General features: G+C 56.5%; 3 protein-coding genes across 10 annotated transcripts; 1 reads left to right on the top strand and 2 right to left on the bottom strand.

Moving 5' to 3' along the window:
• Nucleotides 1-287: 287 nt before the first annotated feature.
• Nucleotides 288-8,949, bottom strand: ZNF668 (zinc finger protein 668). 4 transcript variants are annotated; one of them, XM_025415922.3, is made up of 3 exons: nucleotides 8,416-8,949; nucleotides 2,186-2,854; nucleotides 288-1,722 (listed from the first exon to the last, which is right to left on the bottom strand). In XM_025415922.3, exons 2-3 carry the CDS (start codon nucleotides 2,830-2,832, stop codon nucleotides 510-512), a joined length of 1,860 nt encoding a protein of 619 aa, XP_025271707.1. In that variant the 5' UTR covers nucleotides 2,833-2,854; nucleotides 8,416-8,949; the 3' UTR covers nucleotides 288-509. The 4 variants fall into 4 exon arrangements, with proteins under 4 accessions (XP_025271707.1, XP_025271705.1, XP_025271706.1 ...); XM_025415920.3 differs by having other exon boundaries at nucleotides 2,186-2,849; XM_025415921.3 differs by lacking the exon at nucleotides 8,416-8,949 and adding an exon at nucleotides 8,235-8,371.
• Nucleotides 8,950-8,994: 45 nt separating this feature from the next.
• On the top strand, nucleotides 8,995-17,770 carry ZNF646 (zinc finger protein 646). Of its 2 annotated transcripts, none has more exons than XM_025415918.3 (3): nucleotides 8,995-9,283; nucleotides 10,467-15,862; nucleotides 17,169-17,770. In XM_025415918.3, exons 2-3 carry the CDS (start codon nucleotides 10,549-10,551, stop codon nucleotides 17,288-17,290), a joined length of 5,436 nt encoding a protein of 1,811 aa, XP_025271703.1. In that variant the 5' UTR covers nucleotides 8,995-9,283; nucleotides 10,467-10,548; the 3' UTR covers nucleotides 17,291-17,770. The 2 variants fall into 2 exon arrangements, with proteins under 2 accessions (XP_025271703.1, XP_025271704.1); XM_025415919.2 differs by having other exon boundaries at nucleotides 9,229-9,385.
• PRSS53 (serine protease 53) lies at nucleotides 17,689-23,931 on the bottom strand. 4 transcript variants are annotated; one of them, XM_025415924.3, is made up of 11 exons: nucleotides 22,480-23,931; nucleotides 21,543-21,563; nucleotides 21,278-21,440; nucleotides 20,921-21,186; nucleotides 20,644-20,798; nucleotides 20,262-20,481; nucleotides 19,362-19,512; nucleotides 19,028-19,272; nucleotides 18,802-18,947; nucleotides 18,355-18,571; nucleotides 17,689-18,137 (listed from the first exon to the last, which is right to left on the bottom strand). In XM_025415924.3, exons 1-11 carry the CDS (start codon nucleotides 22,535-22,537, stop codon nucleotides 18,028-18,030), a joined length of 1,752 nt encoding a protein of 583 aa, XP_025271709.1. In that variant the 5' UTR covers nucleotides 22,538-23,931; the 3' UTR covers nucleotides 17,689-18,027. The 4 variants fall into 4 exon arrangements, with proteins under 4 accessions (XP_025271709.1, XP_025271710.1, XP_025271712.1 ...); XM_025415925.3 differs by having other exon boundaries at nucleotides 18,841-18,947; XM_025415927.3 differs by lacking the exon at nucleotides 18,355-18,571 and having other exon boundaries at nucleotides 17,689-18,079.
• Between the last annotated feature and the right edge of the window lie 25 nt (nucleotides 23,932-23,956).

The following is a 23,956-nucleotide window of genomic DNA, read 5'->3' as shown; positions in this document are numbered from 1 at the left end:
ACAATGGACTAAACAAAGATAAGTAGATTTGTTCATTTTTGGACTTATCAGTGACTTTAATACACTTTTGATCATCAATAATCCCCAAGAAGGGCACAGGGAATTTCCTGCACTTCCCTGACCAGGGAACCTTTTGTCAAGATATTCTGAAAATATATTTTGGGAAACATTGCAGCCAAAGACCCTCTAGTTTCTAATCTGTCATTCTAGCAGTCTCACTGAACCTTATCTGATGCCCAAAATCCCACTCCCTTTCCCCCAACTGAAACACAGAAGACAACTCAGTGTCAAAGTAAATGCTTTAATGAGTGTTACTCAGAGTGACACGTGTCTCTCAACAGCTGCTGCCCGCCTCCATTGTCCCCAGCTCTTTGTTGGCAAGGAAGAGCTAGCGGCCTGGGGGGGGTGGGCAAGGATCTGGAGTTTAAAGAGTGAGCTGGGGCAGAGAGGTTCAGGAGGCCTCCTAGGAGGTCTGGGCTCCTGGGAGTGAGGTGTAGGGGACATGGGCCTCAAGCTGGTCCCTCTTCAGGCATTCCTAGCAAAGCCACAAGGGGCTCGAGGGGCGTGGGGGTCCCGATGGACACAGGGTGGGTGCGCTCGTGCTTGCGCAGGTCGCTGGCACTCAAGAAGGCCTTGGGGCAGTGGGGGCAGGTGTAGGGGCGCACAGAGCTGTGGGTGCGGCTGTGTTTGCGCAGCCCTGCCCGGTCAGAGAAGCTCTTGCCGCACTGGGTGCAGGGAAAGGGCCGGAGCTCTGGGTGTGAGCGCTCATGCCGTCGCAGCAACGTCAGAGTGGAGAATGTCTCCTTGCACTCCCGGCACACAAACTGCGGTGGCTTCTCATCCACCTCCTCGCCCCCCACCTCGCCTGCCCCTCCCAAGGGACCAGGAGCCTCCCCAACCCCAGCATCTTGGCACTCCACGTGTTCCACCGTCATGCCCACCACTTGCCACTGGGTGGCCATCACCCCACCTGATTCCGGGGGCAGCCCCAGCAGCCCTGCCGGAGGGTCCCCTAGGCCTGCACCTGCCCCCGGGGCTGCAGAGCCCTCGCCCGCCACGCTGACCGGCAGTGCCAGCCCCACTACCAGCTCCTGTTGCGGGGGAGCCCCTGCAGCCTCACTACTTCGATGGGTCCGCTCGTGCTTCCTCAGGCTTGAAGATACCACGAAGGACTTTCCACAGGCATTACAGTGGAAGGGGCGCTCACCTGAGTGCACCCGGCTGTGCTTGGTGAGGCTGGCTCGCTCGGCAAAGGCTCGCCCGCACTCCTCACAGCGGAAGGGCCGCTGACCTGAGTGCACCAAAGCATGGCGCTTGAGGTCCCAAGACGCCACAAACGTCTTGTCACACTGCAGGCACTTGAACGGCCGGTCACCCGTGTGCACCCGCCGGTGCATGGCCAGGTCTGCAGGCTGCCGGAAGTCTTTGCCGCACTTCTCGCAGCGGTATGGCTTCACGCCCTCGTGCGCCCGCTGGTGGCGCCGGAAGCTCGAGGGGTCGGAGAACATGCGGCCGCAACGTGGGCACAGGAAGGGCTTCTCGCCGGAGTGCGTGCGCTCATGGCTCTGGTAGGAGCTGAGCTGCGTGAAGCCCTTGCCACAGGCTGGGCAGCGATAGGGCTTCTGTGCCGCATGGATGCGCTGGTGGCACGTGAGCGAAGATGAGCGGGAGAAGCTCTTCCCACACTCCGAGCAGAGGAAGGGGCGCTCACCCGTGTGGGACCTGCGGAGTACGGAGGACGGGACGTGAAGGTGGCAGGCCTATCATCTGACCCCTGCTGCCTGTCTGCACGGTACGGCAGGGGCTCCTGACATCCCTGGGGACCACGAGGCTGCACCCCAGAGTAGGAAACCTTCAGGATGGGTGCCTAGGTCCCAGAGAAGACCCCGCTCTGCACACCACAGCCAGGCTCCACTCCCACCTACTGGCCTCCACCAGCGATCCTCTGAGCTGCACAACTTCCAGCCCTGCCCCCTCTCCAGCTGTCCAGGGACCCAGGCCAGTTAGGTCCCAGCAGCTCCCTCCCGACGCAGTCTGCCCCGCCCCACCCCCCTTCCCATTGGCTGAGACTGAGGCTCCGCCCCAGGCCCTATTGGCCACAGGGCAGCCTTGCCCCGCCTCCGCCCCACTGGCCAGCTCTCCCCGCACCCCCAGGGCCTGGTCACCCCAGTTCAGGTGTTCTCACCGCTCGTGGTTGCGTAGGTCCTTGAGCTCGGCGTAGGCCTTGCCGCAGCGCTCACAGCTGTAGGGCCGCAGGCCTGCGTGCGTGCGCCGGTGTTTGCGGAACACCGAAGGGTCAGCGAAGCTCTTGCCGCAGTCGGCACAAGCGTAGGGCCGCTCACCAGTGTGACCGCGCTGGTGAATCTTGAGCTTGGAGAGCGCGCCGTAGGCCTTGGGGCAGTGAGCGCAGCGGAAAGGCAGCTCACCAGCATGTGAGGCCAGGTGCACGCGCAGGCACACGGGCTGCATGAAGCGGCGGCCGCACTCAGGGCAAGGGAAGGGCTTTTCGCCAGTGTGGCTGCGACCGTGACTGCGCAGCTCGGGTGCTGTTTTGTAGGCCTTGGGGCACAGCGGGCATGCATAGGGCCGAGGCTTAGCCGATGCACCTGACACCTTGTCCCCGCCCGCATCCTCTGCTTTGGGTTCTGTCTCTGGCTTCAGCATCGCATCCGCCACCTCCTCCGCGCAGTCTGCAGGACCATGTGTGGCAGCATGTCGCGCTGCCCTGGGCGCATTTGGAAATGTCTTAGTACAGGACAGGCACTTGTAGCGGCGGCCGGAGCGCTTGTAGCCAGGGGCAGAGGACGGGGCCTCCGCAGACTCCACCTCCATGGCTTCAATGGGCGGAGCTTCTCTAGGAAAGAAGCAAAGTGAGACACAAGCCACATCTCTCTGCAATTTGCTAAGGCCTCAAAGGGGGAAAATTCTGTCTTATCTGCATTTCCTGCCAGGGATGGCCATATCCCTCCTTCCAAACATTCCTGGCTTGTACACTCTGCCCTGGATGTCCTCCCTGGTCTGTTCATTGATGAAAGAAGTTGGACCAGGTAACCTCAGAGGGGCTCTAAACCCCGTTGCATTCCCCGACAGCCCAGATTCCATCCATCTCACCATCTTTTTCCTTCAGCTCAGGGTCTAAGGCCTGTGCCAGGGCACAGGGTCCTATACAGGCTGCAGGCACAGAGGCTACCCAGATGCGGGTCTGCCCTGAAGGCTGTCAAGTGCCCAGGGAAGACAGAGGTAGGTCCAGAAGAAGGCAGAGCTAGTGGGCTAACTGGCGACTGGCACTGTCTGTCTGAAGTGATAGGTCCCCAGCGGATGTATTTTGTCTTTCCCCTCTGGTTAGTCAGAGGCAGCAACTGTTCCCACTGAATTCTGGCCTTGCACAGCTGTAAGGGACTCCACCCCAGACAGGAATCCTGGTCCACCCTCTGCTCTGGCATCGCTGTTGGGCTCCTGCTCCCATAGCTCTGGTAATGGGGAGCTCATTACTCTCAAGGCAGCTTGAGCCATTTCTAGAAGTTAGAAGTGTCTCGGTCATAATCAATATATCTGATTTAGCCTGGTCTCCTGGGGCACTTGCTCTAGCTAAAGCAGCTTCTTTCTCATTCAGTGCCCAGACACCCCCCACCCAGCTGCTCCTGGGGATCATGGCTGGGAGGAAATAGGATTAATGGATGCATTAGTCTTAACACCAGCTCATCCTCCCTAGGGGATGAAAAGAAGAGGATTATGGGCAGATCCACTTAGGGAATGCTCAGCACCAGCTGCTGGGGGCGGCCAGGGTGAGGGGGAAGGATGCAGCTATAGGCAGGGGAGGGAGCCAGGTGTGTCCAGAAGCTAGGCTGGGAGGCAGAAGGCCTGAATCTAGTGCTCCTTTCTAGACCTCTTTCCTCAGCTGTATACCTCAGGGGTGGGTAGCTTCAAAATTATGACCCACAGGAGCCCTTGGGGTAAGTGGCAAGGGCTGCTGCATCTTTAAAATCAGCACTCTTCTACCTAGTGGCCCAGCATCAGTCTTCTGCCCCTAGACACATACATGCTATGTATACAGGCAGCCAGAATCTTCTTCGTAAAGTTTCATGTATCCCCTGCTCAATAACTTTCCATGACTTCCATCACATCATGCAAACCCTTAGGTCCTTCCTGTCTATTACAAATCCCACCAATCCTTCCTTTGAGCCCCACTTTCCCCAGGAAGCTCTTCCTGCATCTCCTCTATGGTTTTCGGCCCCAATCCCACACAACTCTGTTCCAACCTCAGCTTGTTTTTTCTTTTGTTTGTTTTGTTTTGTTTTATGTTCCCTCCCCCACACTTTTCCCACTAAATGCTGGGGCTGGAAGGTGAGTTAAAGGGCATGAGGCTTAACCTTCCCTGGGCTTGAAACCCCCTAGAGTTTCCAGAGGATCCTTCGCTATCTCTGGAGGAGGCAGTCACTACCTCCTTTCCAGACATCTCTGGACAGTCTGACTGGTGAAGTTTCTCTTTAATAAAAATGATAGTTCATATTTACTGAGCACTTGCTAAATAAAAGGCAGTATCCTAAGCTCTTTATATGTATTAACTCAAACTTCATGTCAACACCATGAGAGTTCTGTTATATATATTCCTTTTTTACAGAGAAGGAAACAGGCCCAGAGAAACAATGTAGCTTTGTGGTTAAGTGTCCCATCTCTGAAGCCAAACTGCCAGGCTTCCAATCTTGTCTCACTCACTTCCTAGCTGTAACCTTGTGCCATTTACTTCATGCCATAGTACCTCAATTGTCTCATCTGAAAAATGGAAGTAATATTAGTACTTACTTCACAGTGTTGGGTGAGTTATATCAATAACTGCCCTAAACTATTAGGAGTCTTCTTAGAGCCAGACACTTTGCTGAGTGTGTTGCTACATTATTTAATTCTCTCACAGTTTCCTAAGATGGAGGTTCTTGTCCTCATTTTATGAACAAATGAACTGAGGTTCTAAGAGGTTTAGTGACTAGCCCATGGTCACAAAGCTAGACTCATAGCTGGGACTTGAATCCAACTGCTTAACTTGCCTTGAGTTGCTGGGCTCTTGATTGGCTTTCTGGGCTTCCCACACTTGTCTGCTGCCTGGGCCAGCCCTACACTTACCAGAACACTGAGTTCAGGCCACATCTTATCTTCTCTCATTCCCAGGGAACTGCCTTGAGACCAGAACCAGCACCCTTTATGCTGCTGTTTCCCTCTCAGAAGGCTTGACCCCTGGGTTCCAAGCTCCAAGCCTCAGTATTTCTCTGTGAACCAGAAACCAGATAGCTAGAGGTATACATCTCTCCTCCTAAAGCACTTCCCTGAGGAAAAGGAAGGGACACACCAGGTGCCCAGCTCCATGAAGAGCAGAGGACCACATAGGCGAAGCCCTAATTAAAATCCTACCATTAGCTCACTTCATTGTTCACTAAGGGCTCTTCCACCCATCACTCCCTAGACTGATGTTTCTTCAAGTCAGATCTGTGACCCCCCTGCCCCCGCATGAGAATAATCATCAGGGAATCTGGGGTTAGATTCACAAATCTGTACTTCAGATACACTCTTGGGGTCATGCCAGCCAACACAGAAGACTTAAGAACCAAAGACTTATCCTTAGGTCTTCACAAAGCCTCTGAGAGAGGCATTTTTACTACACCTCTCTTTCAGATATGGAGATTAAGGCCCCCATAAGGGACAATACTTGTTCAAGGACACCTAGCTAGTCAAGAAGCCCAGACTCAAATCCAAGTCTTCAGGTGCGTGGGCTGGGTTCTTTCTCTACCAGTCTGTATTCATTTGGGTTTTATGAGTCAACTCAGGAGACTTTCCACTGCTCCTAGGACAAAGGCCAGGATCTTTTCCCTGGCCAGCAAGGCTCTAACTCTTGCCTACCTCACTCTCACTCCTCTTTGTGGTCTCACTAGGCCTGACCTACACAGGCTCGCTTTCCCTTCCAAAAAGAGCTAAATTCTTTTCCACCTCAGGGCCTTTGTACCAGTAGTTTCCTCTGCCAGAAACACTGTTCCCGGAGGATCACTGTGTAGCTATCTCTTTGATTTCATTTGGGCCTCAGCCCTGTCACCTCCTCAAAGGATTTCCTGACCACCTTTCTTAACGCTATCTGCATCCTTGTTCATCACTGTCCCCTCCTCTTTAGTCTCTCTTATGGTGCTCATCTGGATAACATTCCTTGCAAGCTTATCACGGGCCAGGTATCATTCTATGCATTTTGTTTGTATTACTCAAGCTAAGCTTCACAATTGCCTAGAAATTTCCAATGGACTGAAGGTGCACATGCATGGAGAAGACCATGTGAGGACATAACAAGAAGGTGGACATCTACAAGCCAGAAAAAGACTCCTCACCAGGAGCTAAATTGGCCAGCATCTTGATCTTGGACTTCCCAGCCTCCAGAACTGTGAGAAATAAATTTCTGTTCCTTAAGCCCCTCAGCCTGTGTGGGGTTTTGTTGTTGTTATTATGGTTGGCCTGAACAAAGTTAAACAGTATTATTTCCCCCATTTTATAGACAGGGATACTGAGGCACACAGAAATGAAGACTGGTCATGGCCATAACTAGTTTTCAAAGCCAGGTGGTCTGGCTCTCAAACTTCTTCGTTCTCTCCTGATTGTTGCTTTGGTAGCACTTACACATTTTATGGCTGGATTATTAATTCTTGGTCTCCAGCAGCACCAGAGTCTAGGCTGGCAAAGAGCCAGGAACCTTTATTATTTTGTATCCCCTACACCTAGAACTGTGGCTAATGCCCCAGAACAAAGTAAATGAATCAAGCTCTGAGACAGAATTCAAACTCAGGTGGGGTGGTATGTTCTCTGCCTCCCCCATAGTAGGGGTTTGTGAGAATATCTGTCAACAACTATTTATTAGCTGAATTTCTCTGCTGATCCAAGTTCACAAGGTCCAAATATCACCCCAATATCCCACGGTGGCTTCATTGCTCTGGTGAGGGAGGCTTGACTTTGCTTCCTTCACTACTGGCTTAGAAGGGAGATGCAGGCCTGCTGCCTGCTGCCAGAACAGCCTGTAAATGCCAGAGATGCACTGATTTCATTCCCAGACAACTTAGGCTAGGACCCTGCAAGCTGACATGAAGTGAAAAAGGAATCACTTTTTATCCCTTCTGCACCTTGGTCTCCCCATGTGTACACAGGTAGCCCTGAGACCTGCTGAGATGAATAGGGAACTGTGAACCATGCAGAAGTGAGTGCTAATCATCTCCTAGACCTCCAAACTGGCCAATTCACAATCTAACCCTAACCCACTTCTTCAGCCTCAGCTCCCGCAGCAGTGTCTCCGTCCCAACAGCAAACTAAGCTCCAGCCTCAATTCTCAAACTTTGTCACCTAAACGCACCTCCACCTGCAGTTCTCTCTTATCTCCGGAGCCTCGCTGGCCTTCTCCTATGGGGAAACTCTTTTGCATCCTTCAAATGCCCCCCTTCCCCAGTGCCCTCAAGAATACTTAATAGGCAGTAGAGGTAAGGGTGCCACGGCGTTCTGGGCCTCAGTTTTCTCATCAGTAAAATGCGGACTCTGAAGTACGTGGGAGTTTTTGAAGGGCGTTAGGGCCTAGGAGACGCGCTGAGAGGGGGCCTAGGGCTGCAGAAACCCTGCGCCTCCCGCTCCCTGCAGCTGTCCACACGTCGCCGCCCCCACTAGACAGACCCGCAGGGCACAGCCCTGGGCGGACTCGTCTCGGAAGGCTAGCAAAACGTTGCCTTGGAGAACGAGTCAAGAAAGAGCGAACGAAGAAGAGAACGAGCAAATGAATGGGCCAAGGGCCGGGCGCTGGACAAAGGCCTGCAAGATGGCGTTCTCTAGGACCGCGGGAGGGGCGGCCAGGACCTCGGCCGGGGAGGGGTGGCGCAGACGCCGGGGACCTGGTTAGGCAGCCCGCGCGCCTGGGACAAAAGCCCGCAACATGGCGGGCTCTAGGACCCCCAAGGCCCGCACCGCGCAAGGCGGGCAGCCGCGCCGGCCGAGCCCCGGCGTCCGCAGCAGCCGGCCCGCGGGGACAGCCGGCGGGTTCTAGGACCCGCTGGGCCGGAGCCCGCCGGCGCCCTCCCGGGGCCGCACTCCTCCCGCCCCGCCCGCGCTGCTCGCGCCAGGCCAACCCCATCCGCCCTCTGCAACCACAGAGAAACTGAGGCCTCTCAGACTGCGTCCGGGCTGGGGCGGCCCGGGGGTCCCCGCGGCTTCCCACTGGCATTTCCTACCTTAACGAACTTGGGCTGGCTCCGCGGCGTCAGCGGCGGCCGCTCTCGCCGACGGAGCCCGGGACACTGCCAGGGAGAGGCAGGCACTAGGACCCAGCGGGGGGGGGGGGGAGGGGGAGGCGGGGCTGGCAAGCGGAAGTGGGCGGGAGCTCTTCTCGCCCGGGAGGAAGGCAAAGTTTACCTGGACACAGCAGGCGAAGGTGGCGGAGAAACATCTTGCAAGGGTTTCTGTGGGTGCTAATGACAGGGGACGCCAGGCAGGTTTACGGTATATACCGGGCCATTGCTAGCTTGGGGCCAGATCACCAAGAACTGGAAGGCGGGAGGACAGAAGGGCCATGCGCAAGCTTTGTAGTACCCAAATCCGCTTATACTCCACCACGTTTCCCTCAGTACAAGGAGTGAATGAAACTCCCTCCATCTGCCTTGGGAAGTTTTTCAGGGAGCCGCACGAAAAGTGTCGCTAAAGTACCGAGGCTAGCGCAGCAGAACCCTTTTTTTCCTCTTCTGCTTTGAATCAATATGCACCGGAACAATTTTAGCAGCTCTTGCCGGAAGTGTGGCTAAGACTAGCGCAAAACAGCGCCGTGTTTTGACCCTCGTGGGCGGGGTCAGAATCGCGCTTCGGCTCCCTCTCCCTTAGCCCCGGAACTGTGTCTGTGTAGAAGCGCTGCTTGGAGGCGGCACAGGAAGTGTTCTCGAGGCAGAGGTTTCGGGGGGAACCTTTTGCGGCTAGGACACTTCCTGTTTCCTAGTAACAATAGGAAGTGTCCGCGGAGCTGGGGGTAGACTCTGGCTCCGGCCAGCTGCGCCCTCTTTCCTTTGCCTCCTTCCTTCTCCCTTTTCTCCTTTCCTTCTTTCCATCCCTTCCCGCCTCCCAGGAGCCCTGGCGAAGTGTGCGTGTGTGGGAGCGCGAGAGCCCCCCACAGCCACCCCTTGGGGCGCGCGGCTGCAGTTAGGGTGAGGGTCCCAGTGCGCAGGCGCGCTCCCGTTCGCGGTCCCCAACGGACTCACCCGCGGCGGGAACGAAAAGGGGCCACCCGAGCGAGGTAGGGGTCCTGAGAGGAAATTGGCCGAGGAGATGAGTGAGGGGAGAACACCTGGTTGGTGGTTGATCAGGAGAAGGGGCTCGAGCGAAGGAGCTTTGTGAGGTGAGAAGTCGCGAAGCAGGTTGAGTGAGGGGGTTTAGATCCGGAGGTTTGAGTTGTAGGCGCGTAGGGGTCCCATGAGAGTGAAGAATCAGAGTCCGCGAAGGCCAAGGTGATGGAAGGGGCATGGGGGCCTGCTATGGAGAGAGTAAGGGCTCCGGAGAGAAGATCGCCGGAGTCATTGGGTTTGCTCCTGTGAAACTGGGATAAGAGGAGCAGCAGTGTGTTGCGAGGATTAAGTGACACAAGAATATTCTTTACTTAGCACAGGACCCCGCGCATGCCCAGTAATGCCCAGGTAATGCCCAGTTAGCGTGAGTTGATGTCAACATAAGTATTTTAAAAGGGGATAGGAGAAAAAAAAGGAAAAGGGTATAGTGAGGATGTGTAAGAAAGAAAACGGTAGGGGGTGAAGACCAACCAGAAATGGGTTGGAATTTTCCAAGATGTAAGATAATTTGGGTTCAGGGGCAAGTAGGTGAAGGAGGTGGCTCACATAGTCTTTCAGTGACCCTGAAGGAATAAGAGGTTGGGGGAACAAGCCAGCCCTTTCTCTGAAGAGGGCTCCTACCCTACTTCTCAGGTCCTCCGCTGTCACCTGGAGAAAAAGGCTGCTTTTCAGTGTCTCTAGGCTGTGTGCTGTTTAGCTAAGGGATCAGGGAGAGAAGACTGAACTTCTCATATTGAAGGTCCTAGAAAAGGTTCAGGTTTCCTTGAAGAGCTCTCAGGAGATAGGTTGGTTGGTTGGTTGGTTGGTTGAGAAGTATACAGAAAAGAGGGTTAGAGACAGTAGGTTTTTTTGGATTTGGTCTGTGAACAGAGGTAGGTAGGACTGTGGTCAGAGATAGGTTGCATCCCTCTAGACTCGTTTCCTTATCTATATCTCTAGGGATGAGTTAGGCCTAGGAGCTTGTGTGCAAGGAGGCCTTAAATGATGCTTTTAGATTAGATCCAGCAGAAAGCAAGTCCCTGGGGATTACTGCTTGGGGAACATCTCTGTGACCTCTGTGAGCTTGTTGCTTATAGAGCCAAGAGGCAAAGTTAACTGAGGCCTGCCTTCTGACCGCTGCCCGCCTCTTCCTAGGCCTTGGTCCCACCACCAGAGGAAGATGCTGTTGCCACCTGCCTGCTCTTCCTGAACCTCCAGGTTTCTGCCACACTGCCCCATGGAGGACACACCCACCTCACTCAGCTGCTCTGACTGTCAGCGCCACTTTCCTAGTCTCCCAGAGCTGTCCCGGCACCGAGAGCTGCTCCATCCATCTTCCAAGCAGGACAGTGAGGAGGCAGACAGTATCCCTCGGCCCTACCGCTGTCAGCAGTGTGGGCGGGGCTACCGTCACCCAGGGAGTTTGGTCAACCACCGGCGGACCCACGAGACTGGCCTTTTCCCTTGTACCACCTGTGGCAAGGACTTTACCAACCCTGTGGCCCTCAAGAGCCACATGAGGACTCATGCTCCTGAGGGCCGCCGGAGGCGCAGGCCTCCCCGCTCCAAGGAAGTTGTTCCACGCCTGCAGGGAGAAACAACATCCTCTGACTCCAGGGACCAGAGGCTCAGCCCTGGGGAAAGCTGGACAAGCCAGGAAAAACCTGTTGAAGAGACATCTGGCTCTGGGCCTGAGCCCAGGGAAGATCCATCCACCAGACAAAGAGGCTGGGAAAGCCAGCCAGATTCCGAAGAGGGTGCGGAGGGCTGGGGGCCCACCACCAATTCTGCGAGAGCCACCCCGCTGCCCACCCCAGCCAGCAGCCTCCTTAGCAATTTGGAACAGTATTTGGCTGAATCAGTTGTGAATTTCACAGGGGGCCAGGAGCCGGCTCAGCCACCTCCTGCTGAGGAGGAACGGCGGTACAAGTGCAGTCAGTGTGGCAAGACTTACAAGCATGCCGGGAGCCTCACCAACCACCGGCAGAGCCACACCCTGGGCATCTACCCTTGTGCCATCTGCTTCAAGGAGTTTTCTAACCTAATGGCTCTGAAGAACCACTCCCGACTCCATGCCCAGTATCAGCCTTACCAGTGTCCCCACTGTCCCCGTGCCTTCCGGCTCCCCCGAGAGCTGCTGGACCACCAACAGTCCCATGAGGGGGCAAGGCAGGAGCAGCTATGGGAAGAGAAAGGGATGCCCACAACCAATGGGCACACAGATCAGAGCAGCCAGGACCAGCTCCCTAGTACACAGATGCTGAACTGCTCCGGGGAGCTCAGCACCTCTGGGGAGCTGGAGGACTGCGGCCCTGAGGAGTACCGGCCTTTCCGCTGTGGGGACTGTGGCCGTACATACCGCCATGCCGGGAGCCTCATCAACCATCGTAAGAGCCACCAGACAGGTGTCTACCCCTGCTCCATCTGTTCGAAGCAGTTGTTCAATGCAGCTGCCCTCAAAAACCACGTGCGGGCTCATCACAGACCCCGGCAAGGAGCTGGGGAAGATGGGCAGCCATCAGTGCCATCAACTCCCCTGCCTCTGGCAGATACAACTCACAAAGAGGAAGAAGTCCCCACCATCACCCTGGACCACCGCCCCTATAAGTGCGATGAGTGTGGTCGGGCTTACCGCCACCGGGGGAGCCTGGTGAACCACCGCCACAGCCATCGGACTGGAGAATACCAGTGCTCCCTCTGTCCCCGCAAGTACCCCAACCTTATGGCCCTGCGCAACCATGTACGAGTCCATTGCAAAGCCGCTCGCCGCAGTGCAGGACCAGGGGCTGAGGGACCCCCCAGTCACCTCAAGGTAGAGCTCCCTCCTGACCAAGTGGAAGCAGAGGCAGCCCCGCATATGGATCAGGGGCATGGGTGCAAACATGAAGAGGAGGCCACAGGTGTCTCCCCAGCAGCAGAGAGGACAGCACCACAGATGTGTAACCTCTGTGGGATGCTCTTTGAAGACCCTGAGAGCCTTGAACACCATGGCCGGACTCATGGGGAAGGGGAAGACAGTAGGACAGAGACCAGGGTGTCCCCTCCTCGGGCATTTGCCTGCCAAGATTGTGGGAAGAGCTATCGCCACTCAGGGAGCCTTATCAACCACAGGCAGACCCACCAGACAGGGGACTTCAGTTGCGGGGCCTGTGCCAAGCACTTCCACACCATGGCTGCCATGAAGAACCATTTGCGACGCCACAGTGGGCGGTGGAGCAGGCAGCACCGGAGGAGGGCTAGCAGTGCTGGCAGTGGCGGGGAAGCCAAACTCCCATCAGGCGGGAACTGGGCGCAGGAGTTGGTGGAAAGCAATGAGGGCCTGGACGATCCGCAAGAGCCTCCAGGCGGAGGTCCTAACGGAGCCGAAGGCAGCTTGGAAAGCGACAGGGGCTCTTTGCAGGTTGAAGCCGAAAGAGATAGATGTGGGCTTGAGCGGGCTGAGGCCCATAGCCAGGGTGATAAAGAGAGCAGCGGTAGTGAGGAAGGGCTGAAAAGGAAGGAGGCATGTTTCCTTGACAACTCAGACATCCCAGGCCATGAGGAGAGCAATGGGACTCGCTTCTGTGATGGTGCCACAGGGGTGAATGAAGACCAGAAACCAGCCACTGGCCAGTGCAGCTCCCCTCGCCAACCTCCTGAAGCTGTCACCAGCTGGCAGGCTGAGGTCTCCCACACGTGTTCTGACTGTGGGCATTCTTTCCCTCATGCCACTGGCCTGCTGAGCCATAGGCCCTGCCATCCACCAGGCATCTATCAGTGCTCCCTCTGCCCGAAGGAGTTCGACTCTCTGCCTGCCCTGCGCAGCCACTTCCAGAACCACGGGCCCGGGGAGGCAGCCCCTGCGCAGCCTTTCCTCTGCTGCCTCTGCGGCATGATCTTCCCAGGACGGGCTGGCTACAGGCTTCACCGACGCCAGGCTCATGACTCTTCTGGTCTGACTGAGGGCTCCGAGGAGGAGGGGGAAGAGGAAGGAGCCTCAGGGGCAACCTCCACCCAGAGCCCTCCGCTACAGCTCTCGGAAGCAGAGCTATTGAATCAGCTGCAGCGGGAGGTGGAGGCACTGGATGGAGCTGGTTATGGGCACATCTGTGGCTGCTGTGGTCAGACTTATGATGACCTGGGGAGCTTGGAGCGTCACCACCAGAGTCAGAGTTCTGGGAACACCACAGACAAAGCTCCCAGCCACTTAGGAGAGTCAGATGATGCCATGGGAAGGATTGCAGATGGTGACTGTGTCTTTGAGGGCACAGCAGTGGCTTCTCTCTCTGGGGAGGGTGGGGACACAAAGTCTGGAGAGGGAGCAGGTGCCATGGTTGTAGACAGCGTTTGCCTGCAGGGCGGGGAAAGCCCACCTGAGACCCAACCCCGCCCCTTTCGCTGCAATCAGTGTGGTAAGACCTATCGCCATGGCGGCAGCCTGGTAAACCACCGCAAGATCCACCAGACTGGAGACTTCATCTGTCCTGTCTGCTCCCGCTGCTACCCCAACCTGGCTGCCTACCGTAATCATCTGCGAAACCACCCACGCTGCAAAGGCTCTGAGCCCCAGGTGGGGCTTGTGCCAGAGGCCGGAGGTAGCAGAGAGCCTCCGAAAGTGGCAGAAGGACCGGGGCAGGCAGACATGGGAAAATTCCAGGAAGAACTTAAAGCAGAGCCCTCAGAGGAGGAGGCAAAGGTGAAAGAGGAGGAGTGGGAGGAGGCCTCTGTGAAGGCGGGCGAGGCAGAGCCGAGGCTGGAGACGGCAGAGAAGAGCTGCCAGACTGAGGCCAGCTCAGAGCGTCCCTTCAGCTGTGAGGTGTGTGGCCGGTCCTACAAGCATGCTGGCAGCCTCATCAATCACCGACAGAGCCACCAGACTGGCCATTTTGGCTGTCAGGCCTGTTCCAAGGGCTTCTCCAACCTCATGTCCCTCAAGAACCACCGGCGCATCCATGCAGATCCTCGGCGTTTCCGCTGCAGTGAATGTGGGAAGGCCTTCCGCCTGCGGAAACAGCTGGCCAGCCACCAACGGGTCCACACCGAGCGAGGTGGGAGCGGGGGCGCCCGGAAGCTGACTCGGGAAGATCGACCCTTCAGGTGTGGGCAGTGCGGGCGGGCCTACCGCCACGCGGGCAGCCTCCTGAACCACCGGCGCAGCCACGAGACAGGTCACTACAGCTGTCCCACTTGCCCCAAGACCTACTCCAATGGCGTGGCCCTGAAGGACCACCAGAGGCTGCACTCAGAGAGCCGGCGGCGGCGAGCAGGGCTGTCACGGCGGATGGCCGTGCGCTGTGCCCTGTGTGGCCGGGGTTTCCCTGGCCGGGGATCTCTGGAGCGGCACCTCCGGGAGCATGAAGCAGAGACTGAAAGGGATCAGAGGGGCCTGGAGGGCCCAGAGGGGAACCAGGCTGATGGCCAGGGACTAGAAGACAGATCAGGTGATACTGAGGCAGTTCTCCAGCTGGAGGACAGACCCGGGAGGCTGGAGGAGCAGAATCAGAGCCCCATTGGGGCAGCAGGTTCAGAACCCACTGAGCTAGTATCCAGGGACATGGGGAATGTCGAAGGGAGGCAAGGAGATGGGGGACCGGTGAATCATGGTGAAGGTTGGGTTCCTCTGGGTCATGTACTGACCAAGCCAGAAGATGAGTCAGGGGACAGTATCCCCAAGAGTTCTTGCCACCTTGGCAACAGCCAGCCCAATGGCCCTAGTCTGAGTCCTGTGGAGAGCTGGGACAATGGAGATAGCAAACCTCAGCTCCAGCCAGAGAGTCACCCCTTTTCCTGCAGCTGTTGTGGCAAGACGTACTGCCAGTCAGAAGGCCCTCTGAACTGCCACAGCACCCCCAAGACAGACTGCCACCATTGCCTGCTCTGCTCCAAGGAGGTCTCAAATCCTGTGGCCACAAGGAGCCACAGCTGCAACCACATAGCTGCCCAGACCTTTGCCTGCCCTGACTGTGGTAAGGCTTTTCAGTCCCATCATGAACTAGCCAGTCACCTGCACACTCATGCCAGCAGCCTCAGTCAGGTGCCACCCCAGACACAGGAGGCCAGAGGTACTGCCAGTGGGATTGTGGAAGCTGAGGCAGATCCCTCTGGCCAAGGGGGAATCCAGAAGTCCCCATCAGAACCCCACACAGCCCCAGGAGAGAATGCTGGGAGAGCTAATGGGGGCCAAGGAGTAAAGTCCACGGTGGCTGAAGACGAGGAACGGCCCTTCCGCTGTGCCCAGTGTGGGCGGTCCTACCGCCATGCCGGTAGCCTGCTAAACCATCAGAAGGCTCACACCACTGGACTCTACCCATGCTCCCTCTGCCCCAAACTTCTACCTAACCTGTTGTCCCTTAAAAACCATGGCAGGACCCACACAGACCCCAAGCGCCACCGTTGCAGCATCTGTGGCAAGGCCTTCCGGACAGCTGCCCGGCTGGAGGGTCATGGGCGGGTCCATGCACCTCGGGAGGGGCCCTTCACTTGCCCCCATTGTCCCCGCCACTTCCGCCGCCGAATCAGCTTCCAGCAGCACCAGCAGCAGCACCAGGAGGAGTGGACAGTGGCCAGCTCTGGTACGGGGGCATGAATGGCTTGGGCAGAGAATGGAAGGGTCCCAGAGGAGATGGGCACAGAGTGGGGGGGCAAGGAGTGAGGGGGGGAAGGTCACATGACTTCCTAGCGGGGGTGGGGCAGGTGCAGCTTGGATATGGAGAAAATCAGTTTGAGGATGCCACCTTGGGAGGACTGACATTGGAACCTCTGGGTCAGGTGAACAGCCTGCTGGGCTGAACTGTGGGGTGGGGTAGGGTGTGGGCAGAGGCTGAGGCAGCCGCAGGGCAGGAACCAAAGAAGAAGGGGTGTTTTGTTTGAGGAGAGGAGGCAGCTATCTGGCTACTACATCTGGAAACTCCTGATCCAGCCAGTCAAAGAATGATTTCCAGAGAGAATGGTCTCCAGAGAAAGGTGGTGCTCTTTCCTTGAGGCAGGTAGCAAGAGTGAGGAATGGGGTGTGGGAGGCACCCCCAGACTAGACTGCTCTGTGGGTTTTGTGGCTTTTGTGTTGACTTGGCCAGGGAAGCTGGGCCACTGGTTAGCCCCCCAGCTTGCTGTCCCTCTTCCCTGCATCTTGTCTCTGGTCCCCCTCCTCATTGCTTGGAAACTAGATCTCTGGTCATTTGCTACTGATACTGCCCCCTGTCTCTTCTCCCCTTTATTGAACCCTTTCTTCTCTCTGCTGTGCATCTCCTTTTTAGGAGCCAACCAAACCACTCTTTCTACCTGCATCCCCCCTTCCCGCCAGCACACCTTTAACTGGAGGACTGAGTCACAGATAATTGTTTCTTTGAAGCCAGGCCCAGCTGTAGCAACAGCAGCCATTAGCCCCTATCTCCCATCGTCTATCAGGGAAGATTTCCATGGAAAGCCACCCCACCCAGCCCTGCTGGAGGAGGAGGCTATGGGGGAGTGGGGCAGCCTGTTTCCTCAGCCTGTTCCTGGGCCCTCGGCTCATGCCGTCAGCCTCCTCTAGAGATCTGTAGGCCTTGTCCCAGAACCCCTCCATATAGTGGCCACCAAGGGCGGGTGTCCCTGAGATGGCTGGTCTTTGACCAGGGACTCAGGGAAGGAGGGGATGGTGAGTGAGAGTGCCCTGAGAGAGTGCTGACACGATGGCTTTCAGAATAAAAGATTTCTCGTGACCTCAAGGGAATGAGCGAGAGGCCAGTCAATGAGGCCTAGAAAAATAATTAGGAGTTCTCACGCAGGCCTCTGGGGCCCCGCGGGGTGCTGTCAGGATGGCCTGCGGGGCTAGGGAACAAGGGGTGCAAGCTGTGTGGGGTTTGCTGCCCTGAGTCAGTGATTTCCTTTCTTTCTCCCCAGGAGCCCCAAAGGCACCAGCAGCAGGCAGAGGGGGCTTGTCATTGCCCCCTCCACCTACCCCCACGACCTCACTTCTGGATCCTTCACCCCAGTGGCCTGCAGACCTCAGCTTCTCCCTCTAAACTTCAAGTCTCCAAAGATCAGAATACGGGCGGGGAGGGGGGGCAGGTTGCAGGGAAAGGCTTGATCTCCATGTTTTGCTCAGGAGTAGTTAGGCTTCCCCATCTCTTATTCTCTCCCACTGTGCAGAGGACCCAGATCTGGCTGCTTGCATTAGGAGGGGGTGAGGTATCCCTCATGTCCCTGTCCTTGAAGGCTTTCCTTTCCCCATTCTTTGTCACTATGCTCTTCCTTATGACCAGCCCTGCAAGAAACCCGGTGCCAGGCTCTGCCATGATGTGGGGCCACTGTCACCAGCCAGATTCCAACACCAGGGAGAGGCCATTCAGAGAGCCACAGGTGGGAATGTTGCCTGTGGAAGGGGAGCCTTTTGCTACAATTTGTAACTTATTTTCTAAAGTCTATTTTGTAACAATTTATTTAAGTTTTAAAAAAAAGGAAAATTGCTCCCCCAACCCCCAAAAAATGAATTTTCAAAGTAAGTGGCTGGTGTGATCGTATCTGAGGGGGTGAAGACTAGGGAAGGCTGGGGACGCCTGCGTCGGACAGCAGAGCTGGGTGTAGGGGAGCATCCATAGGTGACACCTCCCTGTCCTGCAGGGTAGGGAGTGAGGGCAGCAGCTGGTCTGGGCAGGCTTCTTCCCAGAGCCCCCTGGGCTGTTGGGCCTGCCCCGTGCCTGGCGTCACATGTGGGTTGGGGAAGTGGGAGAGGGACAAGGGCAGTGACGCACGGATTGTCTCACTGTGTCTGCAGTATCCCAGAGCCACCTGTTAACAGCCAGTTGGTTTGCCTGTCAGGAAGAGGAAGGAGGGCGGGGTTGGCCTCATCCTCAGAACTTTCCTCCCTCCCTGGAAGAAGAGGAAGAAGATGCTACTTAACCCCCATGACATGAGAAAACTGAGGTTTGAAGTTGAGAGGCCTGCTCCAAGTCATAATAATGAAGAACCAGAATTCTGTCCTATCCCAGGGCAACCTAGAGGTGGGTCAGAACAGATCTTTCCCTGGATGGAGAGAGGATGGGTCTAAAGAGGGAAGTGTCAGCAGGGAAGCCCTAGGGCCACGTACTCATGTTGGCCAAGCAGCTTCCAGGCTCAGTCTCAGGCTCCGGCTCCTCAGCAAAATAGACCTGCCAGTCCAAACTGCTGACCCAGCTCTCATAGGCGGGGAGTGCCATGAAGACTGCGGGCCTTGCCGGGCCTTGGCAGGCATCTCCAAAGCTGTGTAGCCCAGCCAGGAACCATGTGCCCCTCACCTCATGCACCAGTGGTGTCCCAGAGAGACCCTGTAAGGGGTCAGGTGACAGTGGGTGACTTCCTCTTCTCCCTAGGCAGCGGTGGGGGCAGAAGGGGCTAGGGGCTGGGCCGAGGCTCTGGCTGCTTGGGAGCCAGCTGGCAGAAAGGCCCGATTTCAAGTGAGAGGCAGGCCTGGAGGCCAAGCCTGGCAGAAGGTCTGTGAGTTACAGGATAAAGATGCCGGGGTCTGTGGAGTGAGGTCTGGGGGACTGGGGCTCACCTCACAGTGGGGTGGCTCACCCACAACACTGGTACACACCATCCCTGGCAGAATGGGGATGTTGTCGCTCCCAGGAGTTGTATGCAGCCGGCTGCAGGCCCTGGGTCCCAGGAGGGTCACAGGCACAGTCTGAGGGGAGCTGATGCCTGTAGGGTGAAGGTAAAGACCCAGCTGTCCCAGCAGCCTCTAGGATGGATGGACAGCTGCTGGGGCCTGTCCTACATACCTGCTCCTTGGCGGGGCAGCCCCAGGACCCAGCCACGTTCCCCGTCAGGCAGATGGTGGTCAGAATAGGGCAGGCAGAGGGGCCGAAGGCTGGGGCCTAGTGTCACAGGTTGGGCCAGCAACAGGAAGGCCACATCGTAGCCCCCCTCTGGGTGGGTATAAGCCCCATGCAGGATGAGTTGCTTCAGGCCTCGCTCCTCTGCTCCAGTCCCCAGTGCTATGGTCCATTCCTCTGGGGTCTGGCGCCTGTGTAGAGGCAGCATCGGGTGGTGGGGCTGCCAGTGAGGGCAGGAGAGGGGGTGGGGGTGGGCACAAAGGCAAGAGAGATGGCTCACCCAATGAAGCAGTGGGCAGCAGTCAGCACTACCTCCTCTGACACCAGGGCTCCACCACAGGCCAGCTTCCCCTGGTGCTTCAGCCTGGCATCCCAGGGCCATGGGGAGGGGACTCCTGCCTGGGGACCTTCTCTCCTCAAGGATCCACAGGCTGGAACAGACGGATTACATCACCTGCCTTCTTGCTAAGTGCTTACTGCATGCCTGGCCCTGTGCTAAGCACTGCCCACGATATCCTTTAAGCTGGATCTTGTTACCCTTGTTACCGACATAACCAAAGTTCCAGAGAGGTCAAGTGACTTTCTAGCTCATTAAACACAGGCAGGTTGCTGACTTGAGACTCAAAAGCTAAGACCTAAGCTCTTAAACCCTGATGGTCTAGCCTCATGGGAGTGGCCCTGCTCATCATTCTCCTACCCCATCTGTCTGTACCCCTCCAGGCTTGGACTGGCCCCAGAATTCTGGCTCACTAGTACTGCTCTTACCATCAAGACACAGCTTCCATCCTAAGAATTACTTTTCATGAAATTTGCATGTTAGTCACTTAATGCTAGAATTCTGAGTGGGAGCCCTGCCCTGTCCAATCTCACTGGGTCCCTGCTTGGAAACTTGCAGCTTACCCCTACAACCTTCAATTAGATCTCAGATCCCTCGTCTCACCTAAACTCTAAATGCACAGAGTTCTGAAGTAACTATGCCTCTCAGCCCTAAATGGGGGTGTTACTATCTTAGGGGCTGAAAGGGGCCTTAAAAGCCCCCTAATTAGTACGTGAACGTTTTGTCCCAATTTTCTATTCTGAGCTGAAACTTGCTTCACTGTGCTTCTGTCTGCTGCCCAGAAGTCCTTATGCAGGCCTGGGTGTCCCGACATGTCCCACTCCTAATGCGCCCTGCTCATACCTACACAGCTGTCCTCATCACTCATCTCTGGGGTCTCTGGGTTCTGGGACAGGAAGACTGCCCCCTGAGCCTGAGCCTGCAGCCAGGAGCTGTAAGCAGCTGTGTTGGTCAGCAGCACGGGAGTGTCTTCTTGGGCACAGCTTGATGCAAAGCTGATGATCCCAGCCTGGACCCAGTATCCATCAGGCTCGCGGCACAGCACGGGGCCCCCGGAATCTCCCTGGAGCCAGGCAAAGGAGTCAAGGATAGACACTTGAGCCCCAGCCATGGGCAGACACCCTCTAACAGTGGCACTGCCACCCATCCCTATGGATTGAGTACCAAGCCCAGGGCTAGGTCCCCCCTCCCCTTCTGTTCCCTTCCCTTGTCTTCCCCATCAGACCTGACAAGGCCCCTGCACCCCAGGCTGGGCGCCCCCACACAGCATCCCAGGCCGAGCTGGGCTGGCCAGCAGACGCTGGTGCAGCCGGTTGTAGAGACAGTTACATGTGGGGCGGCTGATTAGACGCAGGCGCAGATTTCGCAGAGTCCTGGGAGCTGGCAAAAGAAAGGGGGTTGGGAGACCAAGAGACGTTGAGTAGAGGGACAGTTGGCAGCTGAGGCTATGTGACCTTGGGCAAGCATAGGGCCTCTGGGCTTCAGTCTGGGCCAGTACTTACCACCATTGGTGTCCTGATCCCAGCCAGTGGCCCAGCAGGAGGTCCCAAAAGGAAAGCGATGGGTAGGTTGGGGCAAGCAGAGGGGTGTGTGGGCCATGGGGTGGGCAAGTTGTAGCAGGGCCAGGTCTGAGCCCTGGCTGTAGTGGCTATAGGCCCGTGGCAGCTGCAGAGCCGTCACTCCTACCTCCTCAGCCCCTGGGCTCAGCCCCTCACGTTGCAGAGAACCCAGGACAACCGACCAGGAGTTCAGTTCTGTCACTGCTGCCCTGAAAGAGGAGGGACAAGGCCGAGGCACTGAATGCAAAGGGGGACAGTGGCAAAAGCCAGAAGCTCTGCCTGACTCCAGCCACGACTCACTTTTCAAAGCAGTGAGCAGCAGTGAGGACCCAGGTGTCCGCCACCAGGGATCCGCTGCAGATGTGGACTCCCCGCCTCCTCACACTCACTTGCCACGGCCACTCGCCAGGTACCGTGATGCCCTCCTGAGGCTCAGGGGGGCCAGGGCCACGCTGCCCACACACTGTGAAGAGGGGCGGATCAGACTGGCAGAAGGCCTATCCTGTCCTCCCCAAGGCCAGACGGAGCCCCAAGAAAGGCCTGGCCCCATGTCCCCAGAGCTTACCATGCTGAGCTGCTCGAAGACCTGGGAAGAGAGAGACACAGGTGAGACCTGGGGGAGCCTTACCTGCCTAGCCCAGCCTTGGTGGAAGGCATAGGTTTTGGGGGTCGGGCCCTGGGTCCTTGCCTATGACTGTGCAGCTACCTCACCGGCCCCTCCCAGAATGAAAATATATGAGGTCAAGAAACAGCTTTTATTGGAAGCTATTCAGAGTGTACACTTAGTAATTAATTCTCCTCCCTTAGCTGTGCTCAGCACTCCTGGGCCAGGGTTCAGCTTGGGACCAGTCCAACCCTCCTCCAGGCTTCAGAACCCCCAACTCCAGCCCCCGCCACTGAGTCAGGGAGGCGGCCCATAAATGTGGTGAGCATTAGCTTAATTGTGCTTTCAGCCGTGATGCCTAAGAGGAAGGATTAGAGGCCAACGTCACGTCCAAGTGGGGGAGGGCTCCAGGAGATGGAGACTCACCACCCCTGTTCTGACAACTCAGACACCCCCACTTTTCCCAGAAACTGCCAGAAATTCTACTAAAGGATCCCCTGCCTTCCCTCTTTCCCGTCACAGGCATATCAACATCTGGGCCAGGAGAGATGGGACATACGGAGAGACAGGGAGACAAAGGAGCCAAAGAGCTCCCAGAACTCGCCAAAGGTCATTCTGGAAGAGGAGAGGCAGAGAGGGGAACAGGGTACACGCACACGGGCACATACAGATACAGACTAAAGTCTAGCCCAAGAAAGTCACTCCTGTTCTGACATGAGTGGCCGCATACACCTCCCCTGCTACACAGCCAGACACAGTTACATCACCACAGACAGCCTGTCCACCCCACTGGCATGCTCCCTCACACGCACCAAGATGTGAGGCGGCCGGGGCAGAGGGTGGCCCCTGAACACCCACTGCACCACTCCCCTACCCACACAAACACAGGGGTGCTCACCCTTCATGAGGACCACTGCTCCCAGGATGAGCAGCCCGGGTCCCCAGCTCTGCTTCATGCTGCTCCAGGCCACTCTGCTGCCTAAGCTCTGGGTTTCAGAGAGGCCACCTGGGTTTCCCTAGCTCCACCTCTGCTCCGCCCCCAAGTTGGCTCAGAGTCAGGTGTCCTTGCTTTTCCTCAGCCCTGGAAGGGAGCCTGAGCAGCTCCCAGCTCTGGGGCTATGGCTGTGTTACCCTGGGCTATTCGCCACCCCTCTCTGGGCTGTAGCCGTGGCCACATTTTGTGGATTCAAATCCTAGCTGCCCCCATTTACTGCTTGAGTGACCTTGGACAATTAGCCTGTCTGTGAACTCAGAATTGTTGAAGGTCAAAGGGCTTGGACCAGAGTCTGACATAGAGTAGACTTGCTCCCAGCATGGAAGCTGTCCTCTGGGAACTGGGAGGGGCACTCACTTGATTTCAGCTTTCCCACCTCTCTCCCAGGCCCACTCCCAGAGGCCATGTGTGCAGGGCTGGGTATTGAGGCCCAGGGCTCACTGTTACTTGCTGGCAATGAGACTGACGAATCTCAACACCTCTCTGCTGCCTTCCCAGAGACCAGGGTCATAGTGGTTCCCACCTTTCTTGCAGGTGGTGGAAGACTCAGTTGGGAGGGAAGAACACTCAGAGTGTACTCTTTTTTTCTTCCCAACTTCTAACTCAGGTCAGCCCAAACTTCTAGGGAATCCTGACCCCAACACAGATGCAGCTGTGTTAAGAACATAGACACGAGGGATCCCTGGGTGGCGCAGTGGTTTGGCGCCTGCCTTTGGCCCAGGGCGCGATCCTGGAGACCCGGGATCGAATCCCACGTCGGGCTCCCGGTGCATGGAGCCTGCTTCTCCCTCTGCCTGTGTCTCTGCCTCTCTCTCTCTCTCTGTGACTATCATAAATCAATAAAAAAAAAAAAAAAAAAAAAGAACATAGACACGAGCCAGATGGCCCCTGTGGATCCAAATCCTGAGAGCCCACTAATCCCCTCCCTGGCACTAGCTGTGTGGTCTTACATAAATTACTTACCCTCTCTGTCCCCATTTCCTCATCAAGATAGGGATAATACAATTGGATATATAAGGGTTACATGAGTTAACATATGTTCTTAAGCAGTCCTTGGCATGTGGCTAAGTGCTTGGTATATATTAGGAAAAATAAAACAAAAATACTCAAAATGTGTCCCTGGTCTTCCAGGGCTGCCAAGACTGACTTGGGGTGATAGATAAGGCAGCTGAAGGGGTTACAGTTAGACCACAGGAAGAACTTGCCAGCAAGCATGTGCAGAAGTAGAAAAGTAGTTTGCCCATGCAGGCTGTCCCCGAAGAGAAAGTCTGGCTCTCATTGGGCAGCAAGGATGAGCTGCCAGCCTGTTTCTTAGGGGTGGGGCTGATGGTACACCAACTCTTACTGACTATACACGCTGAAGAAGGGACTAACCATCCTT

The sequence above is a fragment of the Canis lupus genome, chromosome 6 (genome assembly GCF_003254725.2).
Source record: "Canis lupus dingo isolate Sandy chromosome 6, ASM325472v2, whole genome shotgun sequence".
Classification (NCBI taxonomy): domain Eukaryota; kingdom Metazoa; phylum Chordata; class Mammalia; order Carnivora; family Canidae; genus Canis; species Canis lupus.
The sequence above is the reverse complement of the archived record's forward strand: the minus strand, read 5'-3'. Positions and strand labels throughout refer to the sequence as shown.